The sequence below is a fragment of the Coptis chinensis genome, chromosome 9 (assembly GCF_015680905.1).
Source record: "Coptis chinensis isolate HL-2020 chromosome 9, ASM1568090v1, whole genome shotgun sequence".
NCBI classification, from domain to species: Eukaryota; Viridiplantae; Streptophyta; class Magnoliopsida; order Ranunculales; family Ranunculaceae; genus Coptis; species Coptis chinensis.
In genome coordinates, this window is record NC_141464.1 from 18970429 (window position 1) to 18992793 (window position 22365).

Below are 22365 nucleotides of genomic sequence, written 5' to 3' on the forward strand. Positions count from 1 at the left end.
ACAAAAGGTGAAACAAAGGGTTCTCTGCCACCTACAACCCGAGGGGCAGCGAGCAGGGCTGAATCTTCCAACAAAAGCGATATTAAACAACACGAAAAGGAAGTTGGAAGATAAGAAGGGCGTGGGCGGCGAGAGTTGAACCATGTTCTTTGGGCTTATTGAACTACACATGGACAACCACCAAAGAGACCCCATTTGCCTTAGCATACGGCATCAAGGCCGTGATTCCTTCAGAAATGGTGGCAACTACTATGAGAACCAAGGCTGTGGAGGAGGGATCAAATTGGCGCATCTTGGCAGGGGATTTGAACTTAGCAGAAGAGAAAAGAGACTCAGCTCGCATTCAATTGGAAGAGTATCACAGGAGATTACAAAGGCAATACAACAAGCGGGTCAAGCCACGGCATTTCAAGATAGGAGAGTTGGTGCTCCGCTGGGTGACTCCAAGCACGAAGGAAGAAAGAGATGGGAAGTTGGGTCCAAACTGGGAGGGGTCGTACACCATGGTGGAAGTAGGAGGGTCTGGTACTTATAAGCTACAAATAATGAAGAGCAAACTGATAGAAAGGCCTTGGAATGTAAGAATATTGAAAAAAATTTACAACTGAATGTACTAAAGTTACAAAACAATGTAAGGAAGGTCGAGGCGAGAGGACTAGAGCTGTTTGTAAATATATAAAACCACAGCACTTTTGTGAAAAGAAATGTGTTTACTATGTGTGATGTCTAAATGACAATGTGAGCCGCAAACCAAAGATATGAGAGACATATGGGGCAAAGAGAGTGATCCCAGCAGGCTTTAATGCCTATCAAAGGGAGAGGTAGCGGAGTGGATGAGCACTTCACTGACACTAGAATTTTGGAGGGACACGGAACAATAGGAGTTGTTCCAGCCGGGCTTGAAACCTTGTCGAGCCAGCAGTGGGATGGGCCCTCCGCGGATCAGAGATGTGAGAGACACATGAGGTAAGGAAAGTTGCCCGATGAGGTTTCAAACAGCGTATCGAGTGAGAGAGGCGTGAGGAGGGATGAGCCCTTCGCTGACACTAGAGATGGTGTAAGCCTGGAACAAAAAGAGTTGTTCCAGCAGGCTTGAGAGCCTGATCAAGCCCGCAAAGTGGGATGAGCTCTCCGCAGATCAGAGATACAAGAGACACATGGGGCAAGGAGAGTGGCCCCAGCAGGCTTCAACGTATATCAGAGGGAGAGGCAGCGGAGGGGATGAGCGCTTCGCTGACACTAGAGATGATGTGAGCCTAGAATAAAAAGAGTTGTTCCAGCAGGCTTGAGAGCTTAATCGATCCCTCGCGGAGTGGGATGAACCCTCTGTAGATCAGAGATGCAAGAGACACATGGGGTAAGGAGAGGCCCCAGCCCCAACGATGTATCGGGAGGAGAGGAGGCAGCGGAGAGGAGGGATGAGCCCTTCAGCGACACTAGAGATGGAGTGAGCACGGAACAAAAGGAGTTGTTCAGCCGGGGTTTGAAAGCCCCATCGAGCCACGTGGAGTGAGATGATCCCTCTGCGGATCGAGGAGATGCAAAAGACAAATGGGGCCTGCAAGAGTGGCCCCCAAAGGTGCAATGCTTGCTCGGAGGAGGAGAGGCAACGGAGGGATGAGCCATTCACGACACTAGAAAAGGAGTAAGCCTAGAACAAGAGGAGTTGTGCCAGAAGCTCGAGAACTTGTCGAGACCCATGAGTGGGATGAGCCCTCCCCATGAATCAGAAATGCAAGAGGTATATGGGGCAAAGAAATTGGCCTATTTCTAAGCGCACGCATGATTGGGCAAGCCACGCATAACTTCGATGAGAGCGGCAGATTGCCCTAATGAGATGAGGAAAGCTTTGGGTTGAAAATGTTAGGAATACGCTAAGGACTAACAAGAGATGTGGAAAATTATATGGGAGTATACTTTGCAAGTCAAACAAGTAGGTAAAGCTTCGAAGATAAAAGGATAACATGCATGTTAAGCGTGAGTCAAACATAAAATCACTAAACATGGGGCCGAATCAAATCGCTGAGTTAGTAACATGGTTTTAATACAAAATAGATCTAGGGCATTCCCTAGGTGGACTCATCAACAATCATCTCCTCGATAGTTCCTTCCACCGATTGCAGGCTGGGGTCTCCCTCGGTGACTACGAGTTGGAGGTGTCTTCGCCCATCCACATGGTTCGGGGAGTGACATCAAGGGCGAGACTCCTTCCCTGGCTACCTCGGGGGATTCGATCACCGGGGTGGCAGATCTTTCGGGGAGAAGGCGGCCTACCTGTGTGAGCCGTTCAAGCTCTTCCTGGATCTTCCTAGCCACCCTCTTGTTAGCCAAGGCCTTGAAGCGGTCGCAAAGAACCGTCATGTCTGATTGGTCTTTGCTCCGGCAGGCTTGGCGATGTCATCCTTATAGGTGTGAGAGGGTGTCCACAATTTCTAGTGTTGTAGGGTGAGGGCGTCCAAGTTGAGCTGGTGTTGTTGGAGGAGGGTTTCCCTTTGACGGCTCAGGCGCTCGTTGACCGTATCCATGTATCGTTTGTGAGATGACTCCACGGACCTAAGTTCATCTTGTGCCTTGACTTTGGCCAAATTGGCAGTTGCCAGATCTGATTGAAGTTTGGCATAGGTAGCTCTTAAGCCAATTGTGTCGTTAAGTTCTTGCTCCAAGGCTGTCACCTTAGTCTTGGCACTGAACAAGCCGCGGATCATAAAGGAGATGTCCAGGCTCACCTGGGATCAAAGAGGAAGATGGATAAAAAAAACAAGAAAAAAAGAAAAAAAAGAGAGAGAGAAAGTTGTACCCTTTCCCAGTTGGTGTACAACGAAGTGCGGTGCTGGTCGAACGAACCCCCGTCCGCATATGCTATGTCCTTGGGCAAGTGAGCATTATAAAGCAAGGAGGAGACCACAACAGAATTGTCCAGAGCAGAGTTTGCCGTACTCATCCTACGGTTGCAGACCTTGAAAATAGGACAGAAGTACTCTGCAGCGGCAAGTTCAGAGGATGGGGCGGTGGGTGGAACCGGTTCTTTGCCAGACCGGTGTGTGCAGGGTGAAGAGACAGTAGGGTGAGGGTGAAAGAGGTAGAGGCTGGTTCGTGGGTTGGAGTCCCGGCCGAGTGGTGTGGCGGGGTTCTTCAAAAGCGGTAGTCCACTGCCTCTTGGAGGGAGGGCTGGTCAGCGGGAGCTGAACTTCTGGAGGGAACTTCCATCACCTCATCCTCATCCAGTTCACTATCAAACAGCTTTTGCTTATGGACATCCATGTCATTGAAGGGGGGAGAGGGAGAAGTATATTAATAACGTCTAGGTGGAGATAAAGTGGTATGATGGGGCGTGTTACAGTGCGGAGGAGTGGGTTGGATCGTGAGATTTAAGGGGGGGGGGGGAGTGAGAGGAGGTTCGAAGATGCTAACGGCGTGAAGTATGGGGGCGAGGCCTATGCCTTGGAGGTGGAGATGCTCTGGCTTTCCGCTCCTTGGGAGGGGGAGGACGGTAGAAGGGTGCGGATAGACCGCTGATATGTTGTGGATTGGGGATGGGCAATATTGGAGTCCGCGGTAGTGGGGTGGACACCTAGTTGATCAGACTGGCGCCGAGAACCAAGGTCAGCGAGTCTTTGGAAAATAGGGCAAAGTGATCCCGTAAATTTGTAAATTTGGGATTTGGAGTCCGGTTGCTAACACGCAAACAAGAGGGATTGTGGATTAGTGGATAACTTGAATAGTGCAACAGGAAAGGTGGAAAAGATCTATGATACTCACCACTTGGTAATGAAGCGAGATGATTAAGGAAGGTCTCGAACAAAAAGTTGCTTTCGATACATATAGCGGGTAGTGATGCCACACCTTGCCGGAAGTGGTGACCGCGGAGGAGGAATGATTGCTTCTTAGGACGTACGCAGAAGGACTGGTACCCGACACCTACATCTTTGGTACTCTTCTTGATGTAGTATTAAGAGAAGATATCATGGCTACTTATCTTGGGTTCGCCGGTTTTGTTATATGAATCCGCGGCATACATAATCCGCCAAAAATTACCGATGCCTTGGAAGGGGAGGATGTTGAAATGATTACACACCTCGACATAAAGGAGAGTGAGGGGAAGCCGTAGACCAGCAATAATTTGGCCTACGGTAACAACAAGATACCCCGGGCGGTGGGGAACCAAGTGGGGGTAGTGGGTGACGGAGGGCACGTGCTCCAATTCTATGTCGGCTGGGATTCCATAGGCAGCCCTAATAGTGCCCAAATTAGGTCTACGATATCTAGATGGGGTGGTAGTAGAGTGCCTTGGCGGCCAGAGGTGGAGGGGGCCACAGTAGGAGAAAGAGCGGGTGGAGATGCTACCCTGTGAGCGGGGAAGAGGATGAGGCACCGAACCAAGGTCCGACCTCGAAAAGGTAGATGAACAGACTCTAGATGTGGAATTAACTCAAAGGCAGTTACAAACTAAAGAAGATAAAGCCTAGAGAACTTACCGGCGAGGGGAAGAGTGAGATGATGAGCCTAAAGGAAGAACCCAAATGAAAGAGAGCCCACTTCTTGGAGATATAAGCTATGGAGATGCAAACAAACCGGTGAGGAATCGAGAGAAGAAGGTAAAATGTGGAGGAAAGCTAAGAGAAAGGGGAAAACTGAAAATAAAGTGGGGAAGGAAGAAAGGAGCCGAAGTTTAAATAGATTGGAGGGCAAAGGAGTAAATTCTAGGGTGGTGAGAAAATGGATGAGTTGGGAGGAGCTCCGACCAAAGGTTGACACATGGAAGTTTGAGAAACGAGGCCCACAGAAAACACACGTGATGATAACCCATCCCATCACGCACATCTCGAGGAGAAATGACCTCAATTGGAAAAGAAACGAAGCAATGGGAATTCTCGACCCCAGACCACTTAAATGGCAATGGAGTCGAGAAGGGGCATTTGTAGTGGCCTAGTAATGGATAGTGGACTGGGTCAGTGGAGAAGGAAGTGGGAGCAGCATAATAAGGGGCGTTGGGGAGTCTGGGATCATGTCTGGAACCCTAGGCATGGGGCGTGGCACATGTATGCGATTGGAAAATGAACCGAGGGATGGAGGGAGAGATGGACGATCTAGATTGGGGCGACCCAATAGAGGAAAGGAGACCAAGTCAACGGGACAAAGAGTGGGAGGCAACTTAATAAGATAACCTGGGTAGCAGGAGAACACAGCCGCAGAACCCTAGATTGCGGATGTGGCCTAGGTACAGCAGAAAGGGGAGCCACCAGATGATAGGACAGGTGGACGACCCAGATACGAAGGGAAGGGGTATAAAAAGAAGAGGATAGGGACAAAGAAGAGGGGGGGTCGCACAGTAAGAAGAAGAGGAGAGAAAAGAAAGAAAAGAAAGAGAGAAAGGTAAGTCTAGCACTAGTGAGAGTTTGTAATCCGTGGGTTGTTGTCATTGTCTTGTTAATAGTTTTTAGGTTCTTACAAGTTAGATACAGGTATTATGTTTACCTGTGCTCATTGATATTGTGCTTGATACTGTTATCCCTTTATATTAGCTCCTTTATCTAAATTTACTTCTATTTGTAAATGCTATAAATGTTGGTGGCATGGTGTTAAAATCATGAATTATATACATTTAGATATCGTTTAAAAATTGCATGTCTCTTGGATGCACAGGAAAATGATGTATGTGGGACTTTGTTACAAAAACGAAGTGACCTATATTAGAAACATGATTGAACCATTTTAATAAAAGCGAGGTAGATAAGGCCGAAGTATCGGCAATACTCTCACTATTCGACCATAAACGCCTATGCTACTGGTTGGTCAAGGGAGAATATGCAATAGAGGTGGTGGAGGTCAAGGTGTTGCAGCTGTTGGGTTTGACATGCAGTAAATGGTTAATCAGTAATTGGTGGCAGATTTTAAGGTGCATCATATGATACATGTCACTTGGTGATCTAGGATAATTTGTGGATGGCACTTGACATGTAGAGTATATTGTATAGGATAGAATCTTTGAGGATCTACCAATTGAGGTATGGTCATTGGCGAGGCCTTCAAGCAGGAAGTGATTCAAAGCCAACATACTTGCCTATAGAGGTTCTCTCTTTTTACTCAAGTCCTTTATGTTTGGGATGCTTGCACTTTTATCAAGGTTCATGTATTATTTTATTTTAAATCTAGGTTTGCAAGATTGTCGAGGGGGCATAGATATTTTTAAATGTTGAATGAGAGGCAGGTGACTGCCATGTTAAAACATCTTGTCGGCGTCCCAAGCTAAGGGAGGACAATATCGAAAACGGTATGCACCACACTAAGTTTGATACCATTAAATCTTTTTGTTGGTACTCATCTCTTCTTTGATAATTGACATGTATAATTTACATGACTTTCATCTGAAATTGTTGTTTGAAATCTGTCTTTTCTTAATCGGCACTATAGTTGAGTCAATGATATGTCATCCTTGAATTTGATTTTTACATGCGAGTCATGCTCTATGTTTACCAATTTGAGGTGTCAAGTTTATAACAATTTATTATTTGCTTTGTGTAGCTTCGTAGTCATTTTAGTAGGTTGCATTTCTTGTAGACCTATTTGTTTATACAAATAAAATGGGAGTAAGTTAATACTAAGCCCCGTGTCTAATAAAGCGGTCGAAATGCGTGTAGGATTCTCCTAAGGTGCATTTTACTGATGGGGGCGACCGGGGGTCCTTATACTTAACAATTCCATTATTTTACGATAAAGTTGGGAACCGTTCGGTTAGAAAGCGTCTTTAGGTATGTTAGTCTTCGCCCTAGTAGTGCACAACTCCTTAAGAAACTTAAGCGTGGTTAGGTAGCTTTTAATAGCTTCGAAAAGGAAGGTTTATCGTTAGATTTTTGAAAACGTTCCTAATCTCCTCAAAGTTTGTATCCCTGGTGAGCATGGCTAATTTCTAGGGAAACGGTGGTTTCGCTCTATATTTAGCGTATGGCTCAACTGGATGTCTAACCTTGGGTATCTGTTTCTTAGGTTGTGGTTTAACTGGTACCTCTACAATGGTAGGCTCTTGAGTTTCTATTTGGTATCTAGTTCTATATCGGTGTAGGGACTACTGGTGGGGTAACTATAGGAATAGTTACTTTGTTATCAACCACTTTACCAGAACGGAGAGTGGTGATGACATTTAGCTCACCTACGGTTGTAGTTTCCGTACTACTACTACCGTTTACCTCAAAGGCTGTGTTTTTGTTTTAAGGTTTGATATCGCTTGGCACGGAAACACCTTTTGGTTGGAAACTTTCTCTTGGGCTAAGCGTTGTATGCCCCGATTTATGGATTGTAAGATTTGTTGGTTCGATTGAGTCATTGATTGGAAAAGTTGTTGGGTAACCTGTATAAAGGTGTCGAAACGATCCGGTTGTGTAGGTGTAGTAGTCCGCGGTGGTGCAACCGAACTACCTCCGTTGATTATTTATGGGCGGTTGTGATAGTTATTATTGTTAACCGAACGATACCTCTATTGGTATTATAACTATTATAATTACCCCGACCTTGTGTTTGACCTTGTCGTGGTTGCGCTTGGTAGTTATAATTATTATAATTCCCCTGACCTTGTCCATGTCTAGGTGGAGCTTGGTTATAATTGTTTGCTTGCCTAACATTTTGGTTATTAAACCACGGAGGTGTAACTTGTTGATTGTTTATGGCCTGAAGTTGGGATTTTGTCTCCATGGGGCATTAGGAATAGGATAGCTATTAATGGAGCAAACATTATCTTGCTCTGATTGTTGTTGTTCATAGGCGAGAGGACAATAGGGGTCAGGGTGCTCAGAACTCAAACAAAAATTACATGGGTTGGAGTTAACATTCATGACGGGGATTGGCTTTTGTTGAATAGAAATAGCCTCTACCTTTTTAGTTAGATGATAAATTTAAATTGAATAGTTTACCTACTGAAATGAGCGATGAATCCAAACGTAAGTAAACTAAACTTAGACTTTTATACTCTCAATTATCAAAGCTTCTACTCTCAATGCATGCACTAAATGGAGTAATTTTAAGTTAGTTCCACTCCTAGTTCTCTAGCACGGATTGTTTTCTAAGTCTAACTAGTCATTAAGCCCTAAGTCAATGAGAGCTTTTCACTTAAATATTATACTACGATACTTAATTAAGATGATTACTAGAAATTAACTACAAATGCTATGGAAATACTATTGTTTGACTCTAGATAAAGGAATTAGAGGGAATCGAATCCACCTCGAATCTAACTTAATGACCTAGCATAGATTGTGGTATCTCGATTCTTACGTTTTCCGCGGCAGAATTCGAGTCTAATCCCTAGTTTTCATGGCATTTCTACCAAGTACTAACTAGCGTGTGAGGTTAAGCCCACCCATTCTCATGGCTTAAACACGACCTTCTATAGTGGAATAGATTCTACAATGTTTCTATACTAAACAACCAAGTTTTCATCAAGGCTTCATCAACCCCTCTAATGGAGGTTTAGCCTTGAGTCATCAATCTAACATTTACCATTGAATCTAAACTAAACATAATGTGAGAAATTGAGAATTACTTAATTTAGCAAGAATGAATCTAATTTAATGGCTGGAATAAAACAATGACAAGAATTGAATTTAGATCTAATGGAAATGACAAATTCGAACTTGATAAAAATACTACTTTATTTATCTAATCAATCAAGAACAATGATTCAGAGATTTAATCTAAAACAAAATTTAAATGGAACTAAAACTTAATTTAATTAATAAAACTAGATCTATAATTCTATATCTTAATTTAGGTCTAACTAGCTACCATTAACAAAGAGCTAAGCTTTTGTTTTATACATCCAGATCAAAATTCGTGCATGGGCTTGGAGCCATGGGTTGGGCCAGAATCGGGGCCCAAAACCCATTCTTCAGAATCCAAAAGGCCTCTTCAGCTGCAGTTGGCTTCCACAGACTTTTCGTCCACTTCTGCTCCTCTGATTGGGTCAAGGCTTGGACCATTGCAAAGCTCTTTCGAGCCGGTCGTTTTGACATAAGGTAGGCCTCAATCCGAGGTCTGAGTCCAAAGATATGGCATTCGAAAAGTTCTGGCGCCTTTTGCTCCTTTATCTCGCTAAAGTGGCACATTTCTGCACATAATGGACTTTGAAGCCCTGAAATGCATAAAACACGTAATCAGTATTAACTCTTACTTATTATTCACATAATTGGTCTAACAGTATGATTATTAAGGGGTTAAAACTACAGTTTTGGGCTCTTATCAAACCACCCCCAAACAGCATTTTGCTTGTCCTCAAGCAAATATGAGAAATTAGAATAAGTGACCAAAAATGGAGTTCTACCTAATCTCGTTTCGCTGAGTGCGATTGCATTGACCATATGCAACAAGGCCTTAAACCACTAGGAATTCCCTAGTGGACGAGTTATAGCCTCGTGAGAGTTTTCCAGTGAAGGTACTCACAAACTTCATCTATACTACAACGACTAAGAAATAAAACTATTGTTTTCCCCTTCATGCTCAACTATCTATACATCTCTATAGCAATTACATAAGAATAACAGAAAAAAAACCTAAGTTAATATATGCATAATAATCAATCATCTACAATAAACATATAACAATGAGTAATACTATGAAATGTTTAGCAGGTTTGTTTCTGAGAACTTGGAATAGCGTCCTTAAGTAGGTCCTCACATAAATGTCAAGACAAAAACCTCTCTGATTTTTCCACTCAAGTTTTAGCTACTCCGATTAATGCGGTGGGCACACTTTACCTTACAATCTCAATGACAACAAGGAAGCCGGGGTCGATCAAACACATCTGCCACTTACTATCACACTAACCTATTCCTAATTGAGCTAGAGGTCTTTATTAGGTGTTGCGGGGATTAGGAGATGGTTTAAGAAGGAAGGAAATGGATATTCTAGAGAACAAGTCCGAGATAATAGAGTCTTCATATTATGTAACTAGAGAAAACCTTGTTATTTACTTTTTGCTTCTACACTTTGTTTCCATCCTTAGCCATATTTTTTTCTTTTCTTTGGCCTTTGACTCCCTTTTATTCTATTTTTTTTTTTTTGGTTTTTATTTATTTATTTTTTTTTTTTTTTTCCTTTTTTTTTTTTTTTCTTTTTTGGAAAACTTCTTTTCTTTATTTTCTGAAGCAACTAACTAATTTTTGTTTACCACGAGGTTTTCTCTTCTTCTTTCTTCCTCATTCTATTCTCGGACTTATTCTAAATTGGGTAGGTTGATTTTTATTTTGTTTTGTTTTTGTAAAGGTAAAAGGAATTGTGGTTTATGGAAGGCTAAAGAAAAGGCTTCGAGTGGCGACTAAGCGGAAAGTAATTCATAGGTTTGAATTTCGGCTATATCGATCAAAAGAGCGCCTAAATTCTCACTTAGGATATGGTTTAGTGATCAAGCAAGTGGGCGTGTGATTTCTCTATCCGGATGTTACTTCTCCCTTGTGTCATTTCTCACATGTTTCGGGCTTCATATAAGGCTTTAGGCTATATTCTCACAGGATTTGTAGAATAAGTACTCTAGCCTAGATTTCAAAACTACTTGCTAACAATCATAGATACTCATGTAATAAATTTATAGATAGATGCAAAGATTATTACCTACATATTAACCTAAGTTTCTAACAATTATTCCGATCACAACATGACTACGTTGAGACTTCTAGATTGTTAAAAGCATGGAGAAAGAAAACAATACCAATATTCCTAAGTGTTTAGCATACTTATTTATTTATATTTTTGAATTTTTGAAATTTTAACTAGAAAACAAGTGCACATTATACATATCTATATCCTAACAGATGTCTTAATTGCGTGTTTCTATGCCCCCAAACAAAAAGCATGCTTTGTCCTCAAAGCATTTAAATAAAGAGTGTAGGAAAAATACCATTGAAACTTCGTGTAATTCGAAACATCGCAAAACAATGTTAGAACGCATACTAATATAGGAAATAAAACCGACCTTAACACTATAAAAGTTCCACCCATTATGGGGTTAACAGACTTAAATTGCTTGGGACATAAGCAGACACTAACTTAACTAAAACTTACCTGCACCCCAGCATTTACTCGTCATCCTCCTCTTCTATATGAGGTTCTTTCGCATCCAGAAGATGCCGCCATCCTAACTGCAAGATCCGTTCGCGGAACGATGCTCCATAGGTATAGGTTCCCATCAAGTCTTCAAAAGACTGTTCAGGAATGACTATAGGTGGTGTCATCTCAACACTACTTTGTAGAATAGCTGCGAAAACCTGGAAGAACCTCGGAAAATCTAAAATTCCTGTGTTTACTAAAGAGGCGCTGGCGCTGCCAGATAGAAGCCTTGAGTCGCGACTTTTGGTTTTGGACTTACTGAGTTTGGCTGGTTTGGCTCTTCGATTAAAGCTGGCGCCCTTCGGTGAAATTTTTTCGATTTCCGGTGTTTGAGCGGGGTCAGCTCTACTTCAAGCCTTTCGTTCTCTAGTGAATTTTCGATTCTGATAAAGTAGGGCGATTTGCGCTCTCGCTTGAAGTCAGCGGCGCTTCGTGGAGAGGGTGAAAGTGAGTTTCTAAGAAAAAAAAAACAAGAAAAAACTAGAAAAAAGTGGGCTGAAAAGTGAAAGATGATTGTGGGGTGTAGTGTGGGTTGTGAGTGTAGTATGATGGAAGTTTAAATAGGTTCTGGATTTCCAAAACGAATCGGCAAGTTGCCAAATTGTTTTAAGGCCATTTCGAAATAGAAACCGCCAAACCCAAAACGGAAACTATCCATAGCTTTGATTTCCTAACAACCACTGGTATCTTTTACACTTGGTTTAGAATAGTAACTTCTAAACTTTCCTACATATCATGCTACCACTACAAAAATTCATAGATATGCCGGTATCGGCCTAATTTCAACTTTTACTCCAAGACAACCTTTCGGAAGATGATCAAAATAAATTATATTAAAATAATATGGAATCCAAACAATCTAAAACAAACAACTTAATATTCAAATCTAACTCTTGAAGTAAAATTCCACTACAAAACAATAAAGACAATGAAATAAAAGGACACAATTGATGGTGCACACCTAGGCGTGTGAAGAAGATGGTCCCTGAGATGGAGACTGGCTCTGTGGTGTCGAATGGCTTGAGCCATCTGGCCTGCGGCGACGACGCTCATGCCTCTCAGACTCAGCTTGAGACAGACTCATCCACGAGTGGCATGCGTCGTAGCATCTCTATCCTGAACAAGCGCTGTGCTTCCATCTCAGTCTTGAGTACGGCATACTGGGCTTGGTGGTTATTGTGGATAACCTCCATGTTAGACAAGATATCATCCCCGACCCTTTCACGAGCATTTCAAACCGGTCGTGCGAAGGTCCGTTTGCTTATTTGAGCAATAACAATCTGTCTATGTCTAATATCTTCACGGATCGATAACTGCGACGCAAAACCAGTTTGCAGCATTATCAATCGTTCTAAATTAGAAGTATGACTATCAAAATTATCCTCAACCAACCATGTCATATCTTCCTTTTCATCATCAATGGACTCAACTTCCTTCTCTGCAGGACAACGGCCAAGTCTTTTGAATGCATTCCTTATAAATACTGCATTAGAGGGCAATTTGATCTTAATAGGAACAGATCTAGCGGCGGCTCTAAATGAGAGCATAATCTTAGTGATCAATCACGGGAAGAGGCGCCGGGCTCTTTCCCTCCTCTAATCACATTCAAAATTAAATCAAGGATGCAGAAATCATACTCCTTCGTTTGCAAATTCCAGGAGAACGTCGCGGAACATTGAAGTCGATGTCGCGTGACTTTGTCTTTCCCGAGGGGCGTTCTTACCAATCCACCGAGCGGCGTGACCGGTTGATTGGTTCTCGAATCGTCTGGCGAACGCAATGAGATATCGTGTTGTATTCACCCTCTATGACCGTATCTTTCATCAAAACAGGTTACGCGAGTATCTTGGGCTTCCTGTTTGGTCGTATCTAGGTTGGTTCTGAGGGGTGATTCCTAATAGCTCGACCAACAACCGTCTCGTAACTTCCTCCGCGTTCTGCTATCCTAATGAAAATCCTATTTCCCTCCACTTCGTTTCTTATAAAACTGTTCCACCAAATCATAGTGGTAGGAATCCTCCTCGTCGAATACCACAGTCCGTTCCAATTTAAACTTTTAAACATCTCCAGCGTCATAAAATGGCGCCGAAACTGTCGGGAAACAAACGTTTTCGGCAGAATTCTCGTCGTTAAGCCATTGAAGTTATTTACTGATTTGGGTTTTGTAGATGGTGGTGGATCACGGGTGGTTTGATGAACTCTAACTAAACCAACAGTTGTGGTTATGGTAGGTACCGACGGTGGGTATGAAAACTTGAATTGGTTGGTGGTTTCGATGGTGGGATCGGTTGGAGATTGTGGAAGATTGGTGTTGAGTTTCTATTTGGATATATTCTATTATTTATTATTATTATTTTTTTTTTTTTAGGTTGGTAGGGTTTGGATTTAATTTTGTTTCAAAAAGCGGCTGGAGAAGATGAAGGTCGCGACTTGGTTTTGGAAAGGCGGGCCTCTGGGGTGGCCTTGAGTCGGCCCAAAGCCCAATTTCGTATTTTTCGACTTTTTGTCGATTTTTAAGCGCAAATTTCAAACTAGATTTCTAAACCGTTATCGGTCCGATTCTTGCGAATGAGATATGGAAATGATCAGGAGAGAATTTCCAATCCAATGATCCATAAAACACTCGATTCCAACCGGGGATGACGAATAAGATAGTGGAAAACGCCTCGTAGTGCGTGCATGACGTAAGTTATGCGAACGAATGAACACTAAATTTGATAACGTCAACCCAAATGAACTATACTAATGGACCTAAACAACACAACTAGAAAGTTCGAGCAATCTGGATGGAAAGACTGATTTCCCACCCCCAAACAAATTTTTAACCACAAAATTTGTTTACAACGTCAATTCGTTTAAAGTCAGATTCCCAAGACTTGTTGGATTGCTATGTCTATGATTTTTATGAATTTTAATTTATTTTTATTTGTTTACTATAAGAAACACGAAAAACAATAAATACATAATTCACTCCATAGAGGAACATGACTCAAAAATCGAGAAAAACATGCGAAAGTGGAAAACGTGAATTATGTGAACTGTGGACTTAGGATCCGGTACTTACAGCCACACACTCCATAGGGAGGGTCCGGTTACCTGTATGGTGTACTTATCAATATATGGAAATTCAAGTAAGTACACCAATTGACAAGGTCAGTCCTCATAGACAGGGTCCTGTAAAAGGACTTCCTCCACATCGAGGGGGACAAAGAGTTAAGTGAAAATGTTTTAACCGTTGACCATTAACTTGAAAGGTACTGTTGTCCTTGGGATTTACCAAGGTAATTGCCCGTAAGGGTGACTTGATAACGAGAAAAGGACCCGGACCAACGGGTTTTAGTTTCCACAGGGAAAATATGTAGGCGGGAGTTGTAAAGCAAAACCTTTTGTCCGACCACAAACTCTTTCAAAGATATGCTTATCATGAACACGTTTCATATTGGCTTTATAATCCTTCGAGATCGTCGAATGAATCACATGGATTTCTTCAAGCTCATTTAATTGTAACTTGCGTTTGACACCCGCCTCATCAATATTGAAGTTAAGGCTTTTATAGCCCACGAGCACGGTGCTCTAATTCGACGGGCAAATGACATGGTTTCCCAAATACAAGTCTAAAGGGGAGACATACCTATAGGAGTTTTGAAAGCAGTTCTATATGCCCATAAGGCATCCGATAGGCGCTTGACCAGTCTTTCCTATCGGGGTTTCTTGTTGTTTCTAAAATCTTTTTGATTTCCTATTAGAAACTTCTACTTGTCCGCTAGTTTGTGGATGATAAGGAGTTGCTATTTTGTGTGTAACTCCGTACTTTTTCACTAGGGATGCAACAACTCATTGCAAAATGTGTTCCCCATCACTAATGATGGCTTTAGGAATGCCAAACCTACAGAAAATGTATTCTTTAATAAAAATACTACGGTCTTATGGTCATTGCTCACGGCAAGCTAGGGCCTCTATCCATTTAGAACCGTAGTCCACGGCAACTAGAATATAAATATAACCGTGGGAAACAGGGGAAAGGGCCCATGAAATCAATACCCCAAACATCGAAAATTTCTACTATCAAGATTGGATTTAAAGGCATCATATTACGCCAGTTGATTAAGCCCAAGTTGTTGGCAAATCGAATACACGCCTTGCAATGCACTTGGGCATCCTTAAAAAGGGTAGGCCAATAAAATCCACATTGAAGAACTTTAGCGGCTGTTTTCATTCCGCTAAAGTGGCCCACAAACCTCTTTGTCATGGCAGAACGATAGGACCTCATTATATTCCCACTGGGGAATGCAACGACGAATAATCTGATCCGCACAATACTTAAAAAGGTAGGGCTCATCCCAGTAATATAACTTGACTCTGGCCAAGAACTTCTTACGCTCATTTCTTGACCAATTATAAGGCATAACATCAGCCGCTAAATAATTTACGATGTCCGCATACCAAGGTGATGAAAAAATGGCATACAGATGCTCATCAGGAAAAGAGTCCGGTATGGACTCGGAATCACTACTATCGTCATTTGTAAGTCTAGATAAGTGGTAGGCAACTACGTTTTCCACCCCTCTTTTGTCCTTTATTTCTAATGTGAACTCTTGCAGGAGAAGAATCCATCGGATTAATCTACGCTTAGCATCCTTCTTTGCAAGAAGGTACCTAAAATTTGCATGGTCCGTGTAAACTAAAGTTTTAGAACCAACCAAATAAGGACGAAACTTATCTAGAGCATAAATGACAGCTAAGAATTCTTTTTCAGTAGTTGTATAATTCCGTTGAGCGTCGTTTAATGTTTTACTAGCATAATAAATGACAGTGGACTTATTATCTATTTTCTGTCCTAAGACGGCACCAACCTGCATAGTCACTAGCATCACACATGAGTTGAATGGTTTAGACCAATCGGAGGTGTATAATAGGTGCGATGGTTAGAGCGACTTTTAAGGTTTCAAAAGCCTGTTCTACAGTTAAAATTAAAATCAAAGATGGCATCTTTCAAAAGGAGGTTAGTTAAAGGCCTAGCTATTTTGAAAAATCCTTGATGAAACGCCTATAAAACCCCTCGGCCTAGAAAGGCTCTAATCTCACGGACAGTCCGTTGGCTTAGGTAGAATCGCTATCTTATCTAGTTTGGCTTTATCTACTTCGATGCCATCACTAGATACAATATGACCTAGTACTATGCCCTTTTTGACCATGAAGTGACACTTTTCCCAATTTAAAAGCGAGGCTCTTTTCTTCACACGTGTCAAGACCTTAGACAGGTTAGACAGGGCGTGCAGTAAAGGAGTCTCCATAGATAGAAAAATCATCCATGAACACTTCCATAAAAGCGTTCTACCATGTCACTAAATATATGAAGCATACATCATTTGGAAGGTACCGGGAGCATTACAAAGGCCAAAAGGCATTAGTTTATAGGCATATGTTCGAAGGGACATGTGAAGGTTGTCTTTTCTTGGTCATCAATATCAATAATAATCTGAAAATAGCCGGAGTAGCCATCCGGAAAACAATAAAAGCATGACCAGCTAGGCGTTCTAGCATCGATCTATAAATGGTAAGGGAAAGTGATCCTTTAGGTGTCATAGCATTTAAACGTCTGTAATCAATCTGATTCTCCATTTCATAGGACCTTGAGTGACAACATAGTCACCCTTCCCGTCACGCACCATGGTAACTCCCCGATTTCTTAGGAACTACATGAATGGGACTTACCCATTCGCTATCGGAGATTGGGTATATAATTCCCGCGATCGAGTAATCATAAGACTTCTTCCCTAACCACCTCTTTCATGGCAGGGTTTAAGCTGGCGGCGAGGTTCGCGAGAAGTCTTGGCGTTATCCTCCAAATGAATACGATGAGTGCAGACATTAGGGTCGATGCCCTTAATGTCAGCTAAGGACCAACCAATCGCAGACCGATGTTCCCTAATCACCCTTATTAAAGATGTCTCTTCGTCTTTAGATAACAAGGAAGATATAATTACCGGATGACTACCATCCGGATCAAGTTGTATATATTTTAATTCCGGGGGAAGAGGTTTAAGCACCGGGGTGGGTGGAAAATCAATAGATATTTCGTCCGGGTCCTCATTTTGCATAATGAATACCCTTTCGGTAGCAAGTCTTCATAATCGGTGTATGGAGCAACCGGCGGGTCTACAATTGGTGTGGACTCTAGGATGGTGTTGACTTCCTCTAAGTAGGAGTCATTTACAAAATCTGAAGGTCCCAAAGAAAGGAATTTGTACATATTGTTTTGTGAAACGTGTTGTTAAAATAATCTTGAGCTAAACTCTCAATCATGCTAACCTCCCCATCTATAGATGAATCACGTAATTGTTTCATCATTTTAAAAGCGTTTACCTCGACGGAAAAGATGGCCAAAAGATAAGGACATCTTTCCATCGCGACAATTTATAAGAGCATTGGCGGTTGCCAAGAAGGGGGCGCCCTAAGATGATCGGTCTGAGTCATTAGCGACTTACGTATCGAGGATAACAAAATCAGCGGGATAGTAGAAATCCTGAACCTTAACAAGCACATTTTCTACTACACCTTTAGGATACTTAATTGACCTGTCCGCTAATTGCAACGTTATTTTTGTAGGTTGCATTTCCTGTAGACCTATTTGTTTATATAAGTAATACGGGAGTAAGTTAACACTCGCCCCCAGGTCTAATAAAGCGGTGGTCGTGTAGGAATCTCCTAAGGTGCATTTGACAATGGGATCGACCGGGGGTCCTTGTACTTAACAATTCCATTATTTTTCGGATAAAGTTGGGAACTGTTCAGTTAAAAAGGCGTCTTTGGGTATGTTCGTCTTACGCCTAGTAGTGCACAACTCTTTAAGAAATTTAAGCGTTGTTAGGAAGCTTTTTAATAGCTTCGAAAAAGGAGGGTTTATCGTTAGATTCTTGAAAACGTTCCTAATTTCCTCAAAGTTTGTATCCCTAGTTAGCATGGCTAATTTTTGAGGGAACGGTGGTTTCGCTCTATATTTCGCATATGGCTCTACTTGCTGTGTAACCTTGGCTTTCGGTTTCTTTGGTTGTGGTTTAACTGGTACCTCTACCGTGGTAGGCTCTTCAGTTTCTATTGCGGTATCTAGTTCGATATCTGGTGTAGGGAGTACTGATGGGGTAACTACAGGCGTAGTTACTTTGTTATCAACCACTCTTCCAGAACGGAGAGTGGTGATGGCATTTAGGTCACCTACGATTGTAGTTTCCGTACTAGAATTACCGTTTACCTCAAAGGCTGTGTTTGCTGTTTTAGGGTTTGGTATCGCTTGACCTGGAAACACGCCTTTTGGTTGGGGCTTTCTCTTGGGCTAACTGTTGTATGCCCTGATTTATTGATTGTAAGATCTGTTCGTTTGATTTAGTCATTGATTGGAAAAGTTGTTGGGTAACTCAGATAAAGGCGTCGATCGATCCGGTTGTGTAGGTGTAGTAGTCACGGGTGGTGCGACTGGAACTATCTCTCGTTGATTATTTATGGGTGGGTTGTGATAGTTATTATTATTAACCGGAACGATACCTCTATTGGTATTATAATTATTATAATTATTTTGACCTTGTGCTTGACCTTGCCTAGGTTGCGCTTGGTTGTTATAATTATTATAATTCCCTTGACTTTGTCCTTGTCCTTGCCTAGGTGGAGCTTGGTTATAATTGTTTGCTTGCCTAACGTTTTGATTATTGTACCCTGGAGGTGTAACTTGTTGATTATTTCTCCAACTGAAGTTGGGATGTTGTCTCAAAGGGCGTTAGGAATAGGATAGTTATTAATAGAGTAAACATTATCCTGTTCTGGTGGTTGTTGTTCATAAGCTAGAGGACAATAATTGTCAGGGTGCTCTGGACTCAAACAGAAAGTACATGGGTTGGAGTTTACATTCATGACGGGGATAGGCTTTTGTTGAACAGAAATAGCCTCTACTTTTTTAGTTAGAGATTCGAGTAAATTTTTAAGTTCTGGATCGGTTTTATTCTCAAACATACCGGCCTTTGATCGCTTGAAGAAGAACTACTACGGAGCCGGGGGATATCATCACCACCCCAATTATTATTTCGTTTAGTTTGGTCTTCTAAAATTTGTAAGCCTCCCGAGGCTCCTTTACTTAGGAAACTACCCCCAGTCATTATGTCAAGGACTTCTTTATGGTGATGTTGAAGTCCTTTGAAAAAGGCACGAACTAACGTGTCTTTTGCTAGGTTATGGTGTGGACACTCTATAAGGAGATCGGTGAAACGATTCCATGCCTCAGAAAATGATTCATGAGGGTTCTGTCGGAAGAAATGAATCTTGGAAAGCATTTCATCCGTCTTTAGGGGTGGGTAAAAATGTTCCATAAACAGCTTGAACAAGTTTAGCCCACGAGTCCACAGAATTAGGCGCTTGGGGCAGTTAACCAAGCGCCGCCTTTTCGGCTAAAGTGAAAAGGAAAACCCCTAGTTTAATCTGTTCCGTACCAACCGTAGGATGGTGGAATGTTGTAAGGACTTGTTCAATCCCACGCGTGTGTTGGTAAGGTTTTTCATGGTCTAGACCATGGAAAAGCGGGTAACAATTAAATATGTTTGGGGAATTCGAAATCCCCACTGGGTCTGCTAGAAACGATGCAAGATTTAGGGCTATCGCTCAAAGCTTGTAGAAGTCGGAGAGAGGAGTCTCTCTTTCTTCAGCCATTATGTCAGGTATGGTGTGTGTGATATTAGCTAGAGGTGTCGTGGGTGGTGTACTAGATAGATTTGTTTGTTGGCGTGTAATTACGTTTGTTGTTTTTGTTCGACCAGACCTTAATCTCATGCAAGACTAAGTTAAGCAACTAAACATGCAACACTCCAAACAATTACGATATACTAGTAGAAAACCTCTAACTGAAATCGCGGGTATGGAAGAAAGGAATACCTGATAAGCGTCCTTGCTTCGCTTATGAATAGCGTCTTGTGTAATGCGTTGATTAATAATAAGAGATTAGAACACCTGAAAAACTTGACAATTCGAAGTTTAAATCAAACTGTGGAAATCCGGAATTTCGAGAGGAGGCTAGCTCAAGGCAAAGTCGAGCTCGATGAAGATAAGCGGTCGCGCTCTTTGAAGCGCTGGCGCAGCTTCAGTGTATAAACGAAGTCCAAGAAGATAGCGAATTCGCTCTCTTTGAAGCGCCTTCATCGCTTCGGTCGCGTTTTCTGAATTTTTCCAAAACTGAAACGGCAACCACAATATGAATCAAACAAGGGTGGGTGGGTGAAATGGGACTTAAAAATAACTAATTATATTATGAAAACAATGCTAAAGTGCAACTAAGATGGCAGCGGCGCCATTTGATAAATTTAAATTGAATAGTTTACCTACGAAATGAACGATGAATCCAAACGTAAGTAAACTAAACTTAGACTTTTATACTCTCAATTATCAAAGCTTCTACTCTCAATGCGAATTGCACTAAATGGAGTACGAAGTTCGTTCCACTCCTAGTTCTCTAGCACGGATTGTTTTCTAAGTCTAACTAGTCGCCCTTAAGTCAATGAGAGCTTTACGAAATATTATACTACGATACTTAATTAAGATGATTACTAGAAATTAACTACAAATGCTATGGAAATACTATTGTTTGACTCTAGATAAAGGAATTAGAGGGGAATCGAATCCACCTCGAATCTAACTTAATGACCTAGCATAGATTGTGGTATCTCGATTCTTCGTTTTTCACGGCAAAGAATTCGAGTCTAATCCCTAGTTTTCATGGCATTTCTACCAAGTACTAACTAGCGTGTGAGGTCGCCCACCCATTCTCATGGCGAAACACGACCTTCTATAGTGGAATAGATTCTACAATGTTTCTATACTAAACAACCAAGTTTTCATCAAGGCTTCATCAACCCCTCTAATGGAGGTTTAGCCTTGAGTCATCAATCTAACATTTACCATTGAATCTAAACTAAACATAATGTGAGAAATTGAGAATTACTTAATTTAGCAAGAATGAATCTAATTTAATGGCTGGAATAAAACAATGACAAGAATTGAATTTAGATCTAATGGAAATGACAAATTCGAACTTGATAAAAAATACTACTTTATTTATCTAATCAATCAAGAACAATGATTCAGAGATTTAATCTAAAACAAGAATTTAAATGGAACTAAAACTTAATTTAATTAATAAAACTAGATCTATAATTCTATATCTTAATTTAGGTCTAACTAGCTACCATTAACAAAGAGCTAAGCTTTTGTTTTTATACATCCAGATCCAAAATTCGTGCATGGGCTTGGAGCCATGGGTTGGGCGGAGAATCGGGCCCAAAACCCAATTCTTCGATCCAAAAGGCCTCTTCAGCTGCAGTTGGCTTCCACAGACTTTTCGTCCACTTCTGCTCCTCTGATTGGGTCAAGGCTTGGACTATTGCAAAGCTCTTTCCGAGCCGGTCGTTTTGACATAAGGTAGGCCTCAATCCGAGGTCTGAGTCCAAAGATATGGCATTCGAAGTTCTCTTTGCCTTTTGCTCCTTTATCTCGCTAAAGTGGCACATTTCTCACGCAGATAATGGACTTTGAAACCCGAAATGCATAAAACACGTAATCGATATTAACTCTTACTTATTATTCACATAATTGGTCTAACAAAGATGATTATTAAGGGGTTAAAACTACAGTTTTGGGCTCTTATCATTAGAGATTCGATTAAATTTTAAGTTCTAGATCGGGTTTCATCTCAAACATACCGCGCCTTAATCATTGAAGAAGAACTAGCAGAGCGGGGATATCATAACTACCCCCAATTATTATTAAGCTTTAGTTTGATCTTCTAAAATTTGTAAGCCCTCGTGAGGCTCCTTTACTTAGGAAACTACCCCCATTCATTATGTCAAGGACTTCTTTATGGTGGTGTAGAAGTCCTTTGAAAAGGCACGAACTAACGTGTCTTTAAGCTAGGTTATGATGTGGACACTCTATAAGGAGATCGGTGAAACGATTCAATCTCATGCAAGTCTAAGTCTAAACACGACAACACTCCAAACAATCTTGATATACTAGTATAAACCTCTAACTAGAGATGCGAGGTGTGGAAGAAAAGAGTACCTGAATGCCTCCTTGCTTCGCTTACGAATAGCGTCTTGTTTACGCGTGATCAGTGTGTATAACAAGTTATAACACTGAAAACTTGAAGAAATGGAAAGTTTGAAACAAACCTGAGGAAATCGGGCAATTTCAGCAGAGGGCGCAGGTGTGCTCCGTGTAACTTCAAGTTACAGTGTTTGA

At 41.6% G+C, this 22365-nt stretch overlaps 1 protein-coding gene across 1 annotated transcript; it reads left to right on the forward strand.

Moving 5' to 3' along the window:
• The first annotated feature begins 236 nt into the window (after window positions 1–236).
• LOC147475111 (uncharacterized) lies at window positions 237–608 on the forward strand. Its single transcript, XM_086585272.1, has one exon. The coding sequence runs from the start codon at window positions 237–239 to the stop codon at window positions 606–608; it is 372 nt and encodes a 123-aa protein (XP_086441398.1).
• Window positions 609–22365: the final 21757 nt, after the last annotated feature.